The sequence below is a fragment of the Bombina bombina genome, chromosome 1, assembly GCF_027579735.1.
Source record: "Bombina bombina isolate aBomBom1 chromosome 1, aBomBom1.pri, whole genome shotgun sequence".
Classification (NCBI taxonomy): Eukaryota; Metazoa; Chordata; class Amphibia; order Anura; family Bombinatoridae; genus Bombina; species Bombina bombina.
The window spans coordinates 293,793,515-293,806,942 of NC_069499.1; the positions used below are offsets into that span (position 1 = coordinate 293,793,515).

The following is a 13,428-nucleotide window of genomic DNA, read 5'->3' on the forward strand; positions in this document are numbered from 1 at the left end:
ATGATAGGTTAATGTCTCCTGTATGGTAGGGTATTGTATCCTGTATGGTAGGGTAATGTTATCCTGTATGGTAGGTTAATGTTATCCTGTATGGTAGGGTAATGTTATCCTGTATGGTAGGATAATGTTATCCTGCATGGTAGGATAATGTTATCCTGTATGGTAGGATAATGTTATCCTGTATGGTAGGGTAATGTTATCCTGTATGGTAGGGTAATGTCTCCTGTATGGTAGGGTTATGTCTCCTGTATGGTAGGGTTATGTCTCCTGTATGGTAGGGTAATGTTATCCTGTATGGTAGGGTAATGTCTCCTGTATTGTAGGGTAATGTTATCCTGTATGGTAGGGTTATGTCTCCTGTATGGTAGGGTAATGTTATCCTTTGTTGTAGGGTAATGTTATCCTGTTTGGTAGGGTTATGTCTCCTGTATGGTAGGGTAATGTTATCCTCTATGGTAGGGTAATGTTATCCTGTATGGTAGGGTTATGTCTCCTGTATGGTAGGGTAATGTTTTCCTGTATAGTAGGGTAATGTTAACCTGTATGGTAGGGTAATGTTATCCTGTCTGGTAGGGTAATGTTATCCTGTATGGTAGGGTTATGTCTCCTGTATGGTAGGGTTATGTCTCCTATATTGTAGGATAATGTTATCCTGTATGGTAGGGTTATGTCTCCTGTATGGTAGGGTATTGTATCCTGTATGGTAGGGTAATGTTATCATGTATGGTAGGTTAATGTTATCCTGTATGGTAGGGTAATGTCTCCTGTATGGTAGGGTAATGTTATCCTGTATGGTAGGGTTATGTCTCCTGTATGGTAGGGTAATGTTATCCTTTATTGTAGGGTAATGTTATCCTGTATGGTAGGGTTATGTCTCCTGTATGGTAGGGTAATGTTATCCTCTATGGTAGGGTAATGTTATCCTGTATGGTAGGGTTATGTCTCCTGTATGGTAGGGTAATGTCTCCTGTATGGTAGGGTAATGTTATCCTGTATGGTAGGGTAATGTTATCTTTTATGGTAGGGTAATGTTATCCTGTATGGTAGGGTTATGTCTCCTGTATAGTAGGGTTATGTCTCCGGTATGGTAGGGTAATGTTATCCTGCATGGTAGGGTTATGTCTCCTGTATAGTAGGGTAATGTCTCCCGTATGGTAGGGTAATGTTATCCTGCATGGTAGGGTTATGTCTCCTGTATTGTAGGGTAATGTTTTCCTGTATGGTAGGGTAATGTTATCCTGTATGGTAGGGTAATGTTATCCTGTATGGTAGGGTTATGTTTCCTGTATGGTAGGGTTATGTCTCCTGTATTGTAGGGTAATGTCTCCTGTTTGGTAGGGTAATGTTATCTTGCATGGTAGGGTTATGTCTCCTGTATTTTAGGGTAATGTTATCCTGTATTTTAGGGTAATGTTATCCTGTATGGTAGGGTAATGTTATCCTGTATGGTAGGGTAATGTTATCTTGTATGGTAGGGTAATGTTATCCTGTATGGTAGGGTTATGTCTCCTGTATAGTAGGGTTATGTCTCCGGTATGGTAGGGTAATGTTATCCTGCATGGTAGGGTTATGTCTCCTGTATTGTAGGGTAATGTCTCCCGTATGGTAGGGTAATGTTATCCTGCATGGTAGGGTTATGTCTCCTGTATTGTAGGGTAATGTTTTCCTGTATGGTAGGGTAATGTTATCCTGTATGGTAGGGTAATGTTATCCTGTATGGTAGGGTTATGTTTCCTGTATGGTAGGGTTATGTCTCCTGTATTGTAGGGTAATGTCTCCTGTTTGGTAGGGTAATGTTATCTTGCATGGTAGGGTTATGTCTCCTGTAATGTAGGGTAATGTTATCCTGTATGGTAGGGTAATGTTATCCTGCATGGTAGGGTTATGTCTCCTATATTGTAGGGTAATGTTATCCTGTATGGTAGGGTAATGTTATCTTGTATGGTAGGGTAATGTCTCCTGTATGGTAGGGTAATGTCTTCTGTATGGCAGGGTAATGTTTGTGTGTTCCCTGCATGTGTAAAACCAATGATATATTTAAAAAAACTTTTTTGGGTACTTGGTAATAATTTTAAAAAGTGTTGTCTGTTTTTTATGAAGTCCTTTTAGCTGTGGTATTTGATGCATAATTTTTTTTGAAAATGTGTTGTTAAGCATCAATATTTTGGATTGTGATAAAGAGTATTGCATTAAAGGGACACTGAACCCACATTTTTTCTTTTGTGATTCAGATAGAGCATGCAGTTTTAAGCAACTTTCTAATTTTCTCCTATTATCAATTTTTCTTTGTTCTCTTGCTATCTTTATTTGAAAAAGAAGGCATCTAAGCTAAGGAGCCAGCCAATTTTTGGTTAACGACCATGGACAGCACTTGTTTATTGGTGGGTTAATTTATCCACCAATCAGCAAGAACAACCCAGGTTGTTCACCAAAAATGGGCCGGCATCTAAACTTACATTCTTGCTTTTCAAATAACGATACCGAGAGAATGAAGACAATTTGATAATAGGAGTAAGTTAGAAAGTTGCTTAAAATTGCATTGTCTATCTGAATCATGAAAGAAAACATTTGGGTTCAGTGTCCCTTTAAGTAGTGGTACTTTTTTGTTTGCCTAACTATACATTTAAAAAGATATAAGCTTTTGAGAGTTTTCTCTCGCTCAGGTTTGAGGAAATACTGATCAATATTATTGAATTTACAGGATGGTTAAAAGGACAGAAATATCTATCATATTGATCAGTATTGCTTGAGACCTGAGAAAGAGAGTAAACCGTTGAAAGCTTGTCTTTTTTAAATTTATAGTTAGTCCAATAAAAATGTATAACTACCTAATACAATACTTAGTTATTTTGGTTTCTGAATCACTAAAGTAACACGACGGCCATTTGTGATAAAGAAAAAAGTACTGGCACAAGTTAAGTGTATGACCATTTTTTATAGAACCGATAAAGAAAAAAGTGCTGTGATAAACAAACAAAATGGCTGATTGAATCAGCATCTAAAATGGTTCATTTGCAGCCGTTTACATGCAGATAATTATCATAAGATATAATAGATATGATGCAATGTACCGCATTATTAGTGTAAGCAGTCACTTTTTAGACTTTGTAAGCTCTGACAGTAATAGTGGTTGGGAACCCTCATTAGTAGTGATTACAAGGTACAACTCATAGTGAATGGAAGATTTAATCAGTATTTTCGAAACTATTTTCCTACAAATATTAAAATATGTGTCATATAATGTCATTAACTATTAGTTTGCCTGGAGACCTAAAGTAAAGTGTTAGGGCTAGAATAAAGTATAACAAAACACATGTATAATATGTTTAAATAAAGTATTTCACAAACACACGCACACATATACATTTTAAATGTAACGTTTATTAATAATAAACATGTTTAAACAGTGACTAAAAGGGATATGGTATAATGGCAAGGTGTTGTATTGGGACGGGCTCCGTGGTGCATACAGTATATATATATATATATATATATATATATATATATATATATATATATATATATATATATATACGGTATATATATATATATATATATATATATGTATATTTGCATGTGTATGCATATATGTGTATGTCTGTGTACAAATGTATGTGTAAGTATGTACAGTATGTGTGCATATTATTACTCACCGGTCTGTTCATTTACTCAAAACAGACCACTTTATTATAAAGCAGTCACTCACTGTTAATGTTATTATTGAAAAGGAAGTGCCAGTCATTAGGAGTCAGTGGCGCACGTAGCTTATTTGGGAGTAGAGACTCTCATTGTTGGATAGTATTACTCACAGTTTTACTCACAATTCAGTGTCACTAACTGAAGGGTAGTATTTACTAATTTAAAAGCAGTTTGTTTGCTCTTTAATTGTTTTTATAACATTAACTTTTCTATTTCTTTGTTTCTGCAGCTGAACATGTCATTTTCTAAAATAAATGGCTACTACCAGTCAACTGTGACAGATACCAGGTACAGTGGGGTTATGGTGTGTTATCCTTTTTAAATGCAAACTTAAAATAGGAACAGGAATCAGTTGTATTAATACAGATCTTAAACAGGACTGTATCCCCCTCTTCATTATAATATACACTACAGATGAATTTGTAAATAGTTACAAGTTGGCATGGTAACCATCAGAACACATATAATGCAAGTTCCTCTTTTTCACAAAGAAAGAATGTGGCATGTTAGTGAGAGCTTGAGTGACTGTGTATAAGTGACGTTTCATATATATGGAGAAGAATGAGTGTATGTGAAAGGCAGCAAGAAAATGCAAAACCACAAGAGAAAGAGAGAGGGTACCCAATGGACAGCTGGGCAGTTTGGGACTATAAAATAAATTATGGTTTTGGTAATTTCACATACCATGGTACCAAAGATTTTATGGGGTTGTGATCGTCACCAGAACCCCTGATATATCTCTGTACATTCACCAGCAATCCACGTTTGAAGGGACAGTAAAGTCATAATTAGACATTCATTATTCAGGCAGATCATACAATTTTAAACAACTTTCCAATTTACTTCTATTATTTAATTTGCTTCCTTCTCTTGTTATCCTTTGCTGAAAGGTTTATCTAGGAACGCTCAGGAGCAGCAAAGAACCTAGGTTCTAGCTGCTGATTGGTAGCTGCATATATATACTGACTGTCATTGGCTCACCCATGTGTTCAGTTAGAAACCAGTAGTGAATTGCCTCTCCTTCAAGAACTGATACCAAGAGAATGAAGCACATTTGATAATAGAAATACGTTTAAAATTGTATGTTCTACCTAAATCATGAAAGAAAAAATGTGGGTTTCATGTCTCTTCAAACTCGTTTGTCCTCACTCAGATTACCACCCACTCATGCTCACCCTCATCCCTAGTTGCTAGCGGAGTTAGCACACAAGCAGGAGCGATAAATAGAGCTCCCCAGGGCCAATATATGGCTAGATTATGAGTGGAGCTCTATTTATCGCTCCTGCTTGTGTGCTAACTCCGCTAGCAGTAAGCCAAAAGTACAAAGTTTTCGCTTACACGCTAACCGGTCAAAATTTGAATATCGCGACCACGTTAACGTATTCCCCTCCATAGACTTCAATGGAGCACGAAAAGTGGAAAAAAAACTAACACCTTACTCACTTGCAAACCCGAACGCATTTTCTCAAGTGCGCTAACCCGGCATGAAAATATGAATATTGCACATGCCAGTGTTCTTCACAAAGCAGAAAATGTTCTATTTGTTCATATATATATATATATATATATATATATATATATATATATATATATATATATATATATATATATATATATATACAGTATGTGTGTGTGTGTTTTATATATGTATATTTATACCTATATATATATATATATATATATATATATATATATATATATATATATATATATATATATATAGAGAGAGAGAGAGAGAGAGAGAAATATAAAATTATATATATGTATAGATATATATAGGAATATCTATTTCAAAATACATAGAACATGTTCCCCTATGTAAAGAATATTGGAATGTGAAATATTTACAGTAAATCCACAGTATAACACTTGTTCCCATTTACTTTTAACTTTTAATACGAGCGCTCCTTCCAACGTGCGCAAACAGAAGTAATAAACCCGATTTCTTTCATACAGATGGTGAGAGTCCATGATCCATTACTCTTGGTAATTACTCTTCTCTACCACTAGGAGGAGGCAAAGATTCCCAAACCCCAAGAGCTCTATAAAACCCCTCCAACCTCACACATACCATAGTCTTTACTTTTTCTCTGCTGGAGTTGGTTGAAGAATAAAGCTGTGCATTTGATTCTTCAGAGAGAGGGGTTTAGTCTATATTGAAGACCGGTTTCCCCTTAGAGTGCAGTGTTTGTCAGTGGGATATATATTGGGTATAGTTTATGATTCTTTTCCACCTCATGGGAAATTTTTCATAAACCCTCTATAATTGGTCGCAGGGACTTGTCTTTTGCCTCCCTTTATGGATCTACAATATACTCCTATTCCATAATTTCTGCTGATATGTTCCAGTACTAGTTTGGCTGTCTGCTGCTTGTTTGCTAGTGGACAAGTGTCTATTGATAAGTATCTTTTATTAACATCTATACACTCATATAGCTTTGTTTTGGGCACTTTTTAAGTTATATATATATGTTTGCAAATATATATGTCCCTGGGATCCTTTTCACTTCCCTTGCTGTTTTGGCGAGCTTAGTTTGTATTTAGCGCATCGGCCTTAAGGTATACGCATGTCAGGATTGTGCACGCCGGTTTAACGATTGTCCCTTTAGTGTTTATATAGTTTATTAGTTATGCGCGCGTCGGGTTTTAGCGCTGATAATGTTAATGTCTCCTGCTTTATTTTGCAGTTTGGCTTAGCACGCTTTGTACCTGTGAGTCTTTTTTAAAAAGCTACTTAGGAGGGCTAAGTGGTTTCCATTCCTCAAAAGCTTTTTAAAGGGATTGTAGTGTTTATTGCATTGCTTTGCCATATGCTATAATGGAACTGTCAGATTTTGTCCCTAAATCTACCCAAGAAACTTGAGTCTCCTGAACACCTTTTTCTATCATTATTAGATGTGCTTATTGTAAAAAAGCTGAAGTGCCTTCTCCAGCTCATTTATGTTGCTCATATTTAGATTTGAGCAACACCTACTGTTTGCTCTCCCGCCTTCAAACAAGCGTAGAAGGTCAGTTCAGATTTAACTTTCAACATGTGCTATGTTACCTGAGACCAGGGATACTGTTTTATCTTCAAATGGTAAAGTTTCCTCTGTAGATGAGGAGACTCCTCATCTGATGTTGAACCTGATGTTTCCTCTTTTTTTTTTCTGCAAGGTTTAAAAAGTTATGGAGGTTGGGGCCATTTCTACTATATCTAAACATACTACTATTCATTTGGAAGACAATATTTCTTTTAAATACGCTTTAGATAGAAAGTTAGAGTCTTTTCATAGAAGGGCTTTTTTACATGCAGGTTATATTCTCAGGCCAGCTATTCTATTAGTGATATAGCTGCTGCTTCTACTTACTGGTTATCTAGTCTTTCAGAGCAGTATTCTGATGACTGCTAGTTATGGCTTAAATCCTGGTCTGCTGATATGGTGTGTAAACCTAGACTATTATCTCTTTCCTTTTAGGGAGAAAAGTTAACTGGTTCTGATTTAGATTCTGTTATATCTTCTATTACAGAATAAAGAACAAAAAGGTGACTCCATTGCTCAAAAGCAAGGTTCCTCTGGTTCAATCTGGATACCTAATGCTAACTGGAACAAGTCTGAGCAGTGTTAAGAGATCTATTCCTACTACCAAAACTGCATGATGGTGCTTCCCCCAATCCAGAAGTTCTGGTAGGGGGCAGATTAAGCCTTTTTCAGGCTTGGTTTCAGTCTATTCCAGACCCATAGGTTCGCAATATAGTTTCTCAGGGATATCGAAAAATATTCAGAACAAGGCCTCCCAAAGGAAGCTTTTTTTCTGTCCAATGTTCCAAAGATCCTGTAAAAGCTCAAGCTTTTCCAGTTCCAGTTCCTTTGCAGGAACAGGGAATGGGATTATATTCAAATCTCTTCATTGTTCCAAAGAAGGATGGTACTTTCAGACTAGTTCTAGATCTAAAAGCTCCAAACAGGTTTGTAATGATTCCATCTTTCAGAATGGAACCTATTCAGACCTTTCTGCCTTTTGTTCAGCAAGGTCAGTTTATGTCCACAATAGATTTAAAAGATGCTTCATGTTCCTATTCACAGAGATCATTTCCAGTTTCTGAGGTTTGCCTTTCTGGACAGGCATTTTCATTTTTTTGCTCTTCCATTTGGTCTGGCTACAGCTCCAAGAATATTTTGTCTGTGATCAGGTCTCAGGTTATTGCAATGTTTCCATAGCTGGATGACATCTTGGTTCAAGCTCTATCTTTTCCTTTAGCAGAATTTCACACCAACCAACTCTTGTTGTTTCTTCAACAGCATGGTTGGAGGATCAATTTTCCAAAGAGTTCTTTGGAACCTCAGACAAAGGTGACCTTTTAAAATAGATTCAGTATCCATGAGTCTTTCTCTAACAGAGCAGAGAAGGTAAAAATTGTGGTCAGCTTCTCTGAACCTTCAGTCTCTCTTGTTTCCCTCAGTGGCTTTGTGTATGGAAGTCCTAGGTCTCATGATTGCAGCCTCAGATGCAATTCCATTCCATTTGCTCTATTTCTCATGAGGCTTTTTTAGCTTTGTATGCTGCGTCAATGGTGCAGAGATTTTACTCAGCTATCTCAAAGGATATTTTTGGATCCCAGTACAATTCAGTCTCTAACTTGGGGGCAAAATCATCAGTTTATTATTTAGGGGGCTTCTTTTGTTAATCTTACCTGGACTGTGATCACTACAGATGTATGTCTCTCAGGTTGGGGAGCTGTTTGGGGGTCTCTAACAGCACAGGGAGTTTGGGATCCTCAGGTGGCGAGGTTTCCAATTAATGTTCTAGAGCTCAGGGCCCTTAAAGCTTGGCCTATGTTGAAAATGGGGTCTCATCTCTGTTTCCAGACAGACAGTCACAGCAGTAATCTATATCAACCATCAGGGGGAATTCACAGTTTCCTGGCAATGATGGAGGTGTCTCGGATTTTCTCATGGGCAGAAACCAATTCTTGTCTAGTTTCTGCAATATCATAGCAGTAATATATATCAACCATCAGGGGGGAACTCACAGTTTCCTGGCAATGATGGAGGTGTCTCGGATTTTCTCATGGGAAGAAACCAATTCTTGTCTAGTTTCTGCAATTCATATTCCAGGAGTGAACAACTGGGAGGCAGACTTCTTCAGTCATCAATCTCTACATCCAGTGGAGTGGTATCTTCACCAGGATGTTGTGGATCTTTGGGGTCTTCCAGAGATAGATCTGATGGCCTCTACTTTGAACAACAAACTTCTCAGGTACTCAGGTCCAGGGATCCTCAGGCAGAGCTAGTAGTTCATTGGCCTTTTCAGCCTACTTATCTGTTTCCGCCTCTGGTTCTTCTTCCCAGAGTAATCTGCAAGATAAGGCTAGAGAAGTTGTCTGTAATCCTGATTGCCCCAGTATGACCTCGCAGAATTTGGTAAGTGGATCTGGTTCAGATGTCCAGTTGCCCTCCTTGGAGTCTTCCTCTGAGGTCATACCTTCTGTCTTAATTTCCGTTATTCCATCTGGATCTCACGTTGCTGAACTTGATGGCATGGAAATTGAGAGCATAGGGATTTCTCTGATATTGCGATTGAAACCTTGAATCAGGCTCGTAAGCCTGTAACTAGGTAGATCTATTAGAAGGTCTGGAAGGCCTTTATTTCTTGGTGTATAGATCATGGTTTTTCTTGGCATTCTTTCAGAATTCCTAGGATTTTGCAGTTTTTGCAGGATGGTCTTCTAGATAAAGGCCTATCTGCCAGTTTTCTGAAGGGGCAGATTTCTGCTCATTCAGTCTTGTTCCACTAAAAGATTGCTAATCTTCCTGATATTCATAGTTTTGTTCAGACTCTGGTTTGTATTAAACCTGTAATCAAGCCTATTTCTCTTCCATGGAATCTTAACCTGATATTAAAGGGATACTAACCCCACATTTTTTTATGATTCAGATAGAGCATGCAATTTTAAGCAACTATCTAATTTACTCCTATTATCAATTTTTCTTGGTGCATTTGCTATTTATAGTTGAAAAGCAGGAATCTAAACTTAGGAGCTGGCCCATTTTTGATTCAGCACCTGGGTAGCGCTTGCTGATTGCTGGCTACATTTTGCCTAAAATGGCATGCTCTGTATGAATCATGAAAGAAAAAATATGGGTTTAGTACCCTTTTAAGGGTTTTGCAGGCTCCTCCTTTTGAATCTATGCATAAAATGAACATTAAACTACTTTCTTGGAAAGTGTTATTTCTTGAGTTATCTGATCTTTTTTGTGAACCTCCTTAACTGATTTTTCATCAGGATAAGGCTGTTTTACAGACATCATTTGATTTTTTACCTAAAGTTGTTTCTTCAGATAGCAGAGAGATTGTTACCTAAAGTTGTTTCTTCAGAGAGAAGAGAGATTGTTGTTCCTTCTTTGTGTCCTAATCCAAAGAATGGTTGAGAGAGATCTTTGCATTCTTTGGATATTGTTAGGGCATTTAAATACTACATTGATGCTACTAAGGAGTTTAGACAAACTTCTAGTTTGTTCATTCTTTTTTCTGAGCTAGGACCCTTCTAGGAAGGGTCAGGAAGCTTTTGCTCTTTCTTGGGCCTCTTGGTTGAAACTTTTGATTCACAAGGCTTACTTTGAGGAAGGTCAGTGTCCGCCACAGTGGTTTACTGCTCATTCTATTAGGTTAGTTGTAACTTCTTGGGCTTTTAAGAATGAGGTTTCAGTTGACCAGATTTTCAAGACAGTTACTTGGTCTTCTTTGCATACTTTTTCTTAATTTGACCATTTTGATGTTTTTGCTTCTTCTGAAGCAGCCTGTTTGATTCATTTTATGTGTATTAAAAAAAAAAAAATTAATAATATATATATATATATATATATATATATATATATATAATATATATTTTTTATATTTTTTTTAAATATTTTTTCTTCTTATTTTTTTTTTAAATTGGATTTGTGGATTTAATTTCACAGTGAAAAAATATGTTTTTTAAATCCCTCCCTTTATGTTTTTACTCTTGGATTTCACAACTTGTGTATAAAGTTCCGAAGCGTAATGGATTGTGGACCCTCACCTCCTGTATGAAAGAAAACATATTTTATGCTTACCTAATAAATTCATTTCTTTCATGGAGTCCACGAAACCCCACCCTTACGTTTTTTTGGGGGTTAGTTTTTTCTTCAGCACATCTTTTTTCCCTGCTCCTTTTATGGCTCTTATTCCTTTTTCTTTCCTCACTTTGCTTGGCTATACGTTTGACGAAGGTATGTGTGAGGTGGGAGGGGTTTTATAGAGCTCTTGGGGTTTGGAAATCTTTGCCTCCTCCTAGTGGTAGAGAAGAGTATTTCCCAAGAGTAATGAATCGTGGACTCTAATCACCATGAAAGAAATTATTTTATCAGGTAGGCATAAATTATGTTATCACTTGTGCGTAACTATTAGCTCGTCACTTGTAATCTGGCCCATAATGTGCACAACGACTGGCTGATTGTACTGACAAACTGGCTGAAATGTGAGCCAATATTAAGCTTAACTCAGCTAATATAAATTTTTTAATGTTTGTTGCACAAATTATCATTTTATCAATTTATGTTAAATTGTGCCAGAAAGTATTATATTATTACAAAGTATTACACTGCCACCACCTGGCCACCTATGGAGAATACTGTTTTGGGGTCTGACTTAAACCTTCCAACTATACTGCTTAAGTGTTTATTATACATTTGTTCTGTCTGTAAGATAGGAAGATGGTTTTGTCCCAAATGAACCTTGATACTGGCCTGGAAAACTAAATATAATCTTATCTGTAAGCTAAAAAAGGGGCTATAACTTGGTTCCCAGCTAGCTTATTGCAGGAGACAGGAAGGTTTACCATGACACTGAAAAACAACATTTCTCCAACATAGGTGTGTCCGGTCCACGGCGTCATCCTTACTTGTGGGATATTCTCTTCCCCAACAGGAAATGGCAAAGAGCCCAGCAAAGCTGGTCACATGATCCCTCCTAGGCTCCGCCTACCCCAGTCATTCTCTTTGCCGTTGTACAGGCAACATCTCCACGGAGATGGCTTAGAGTTTTTTAGTGTTTAACTGTAGTTTTTATTATTCAATCAAGAGTTTGTTATTTTAAAATAGTGCTGGTATGTACTATTTACTCTGAAACAGAAAAGAGATGAAGATTTCTGTTTGTATGAGGAAAATGATTTTAGCAACCGTTACTAAAATCCATGGCTGTTCCACACAGGACTGTTGAGAGGAATTAACTTCAGTTGGGGGAACAGTGAGCAGTCTTTTGCTGCTTGAGGTATGACACATTCTAACAAGACGATGTAATGCTGGAAGCTGTCATTTTCCCTATGGGATCCGGTAAGCCATTTTTATTCAGACAGTAAATAAGGGCTTCACAAGGGTTTATTAAGACTGTAGACATTTTCTGGGCTAAATCGATCATATTTACACATATTTAGCCTTGAGGAATCATTTAATGTGGGTATTTTTTGTAAAATAATATCGGCAGGCACTGTTTTAGACACTTTATTCTATAGGGGCTTTCCCTAATCATAGTCAGAGCCTCATTTTCGCGCCGGTATGGCGCACTTGTTTTTGAGAACAGCATGGCATGCAGCTGCATGTGTGTGGAGCTCTGATACATAGAAAAGTCTTTCTGAAGGCATCATTTGGTATCGTATTCCCCTTTGGGCTTGGTTGGGTCTCAGCAAAGCAGATTCCAGGGACTGTAAAGGGGTTAAATATAAAAACGGCTCCGGTTCCGTTATTTTAAGGGTTAAAGCTTCCAAATTTGGTGTGCAATACTTTTAAGGCTTTAAGACACTTTTGGTGAATTTTGAACAATTCCTTCATACTTTTTCGCAATTGCAGTAATAAAGTGTGTTCAATTTAAAATTTAAAGTGACAGTAACGGTTTTATTTTAAAACGTTTTTTGTGCTTTGTTATCAAGTTTATGCCTGTTTAACATGTCTGAACTACCAGATAGATTGTGTTCTGACTGTGGGGAAGCCAAGGTTCCTTCTCATTTAAATAGATGTGATTTATGTCATAAAAAATTTAGTAAAAATGATGCCCAAGATGATTCCTCAAGTGAGGGGAGTAAGCATGGTACTGCATCATCCCCTCCTTCGTCTACACCAGTCTTGCCCATACAGGAGGCCCCTAGTACATCTAGCGCGCCAATACTCCTTACTATGCAACAATTAACGGCTGTAATGGATAATTCTATCAAAACATTTTAGCCAATATGCCCACTTATCAGCGAACGCGCGACTGAAGAGCATGAGGACGCTGATGATATTGTTTCTGAAGGGCCCCTACACCAGTCTGAGGGGGCCAGGGAGGTTTTGTCTGAGGGAGAAATTTCAGATTCAGGAAAAATTTCTCAACAAGCTGAACCTGATGTGATTACTTTTAAATTTAAGTTGGAACATCTCCGCGCTCTGCTTAAGGAGGTGTTATCCAATTTGGATGATTGTGATTATCTGGTCATTCCAGAAACACTATGTAAAATGGACAAGTTCCTAGAGGCCCCGGGGCCCCCCGAAGCTTTTCCTATATCCAAGCGGGTGGCGTACATTGTTAATAAAGAATGGGACAGGCCCGGTATACCTTTCGTACCTCCCCCCATATTTAAAAAATTGTTTCCTATAGTCGACCCCAGAAAGGACTTATGGCAGACAGTCCCCAAGGTCGAGGGGGCGGTTTCTACTCTAAACAAGCGCGCCACTATACCCATAGAAGATAGTT

General features: G+C 37.5%; 1 protein-coding gene across 2 annotated transcripts in view; it reads left to right on the forward strand.

The window, feature by feature from the left end:
- HEG1 (heart development protein with EGF like domains 1) overlaps positions 1–13,428 on the forward strand; it is a 151,900-nt gene that overhangs the window by 80,826 nt on the left and 57,646 nt on the right. For both annotated transcript variants that reach the window (XM_053698057.1, XM_053698058.1), the window contains exon 6: positions 3,929–3,987. In XM_053698057.1, coding sequence (XP_053554032.1) covers positions 3,929–3,987 — 59 coding nt within the window. The remainder of the gene's footprint in view (positions 1–3,928; positions 3,988–13,428) is intronic.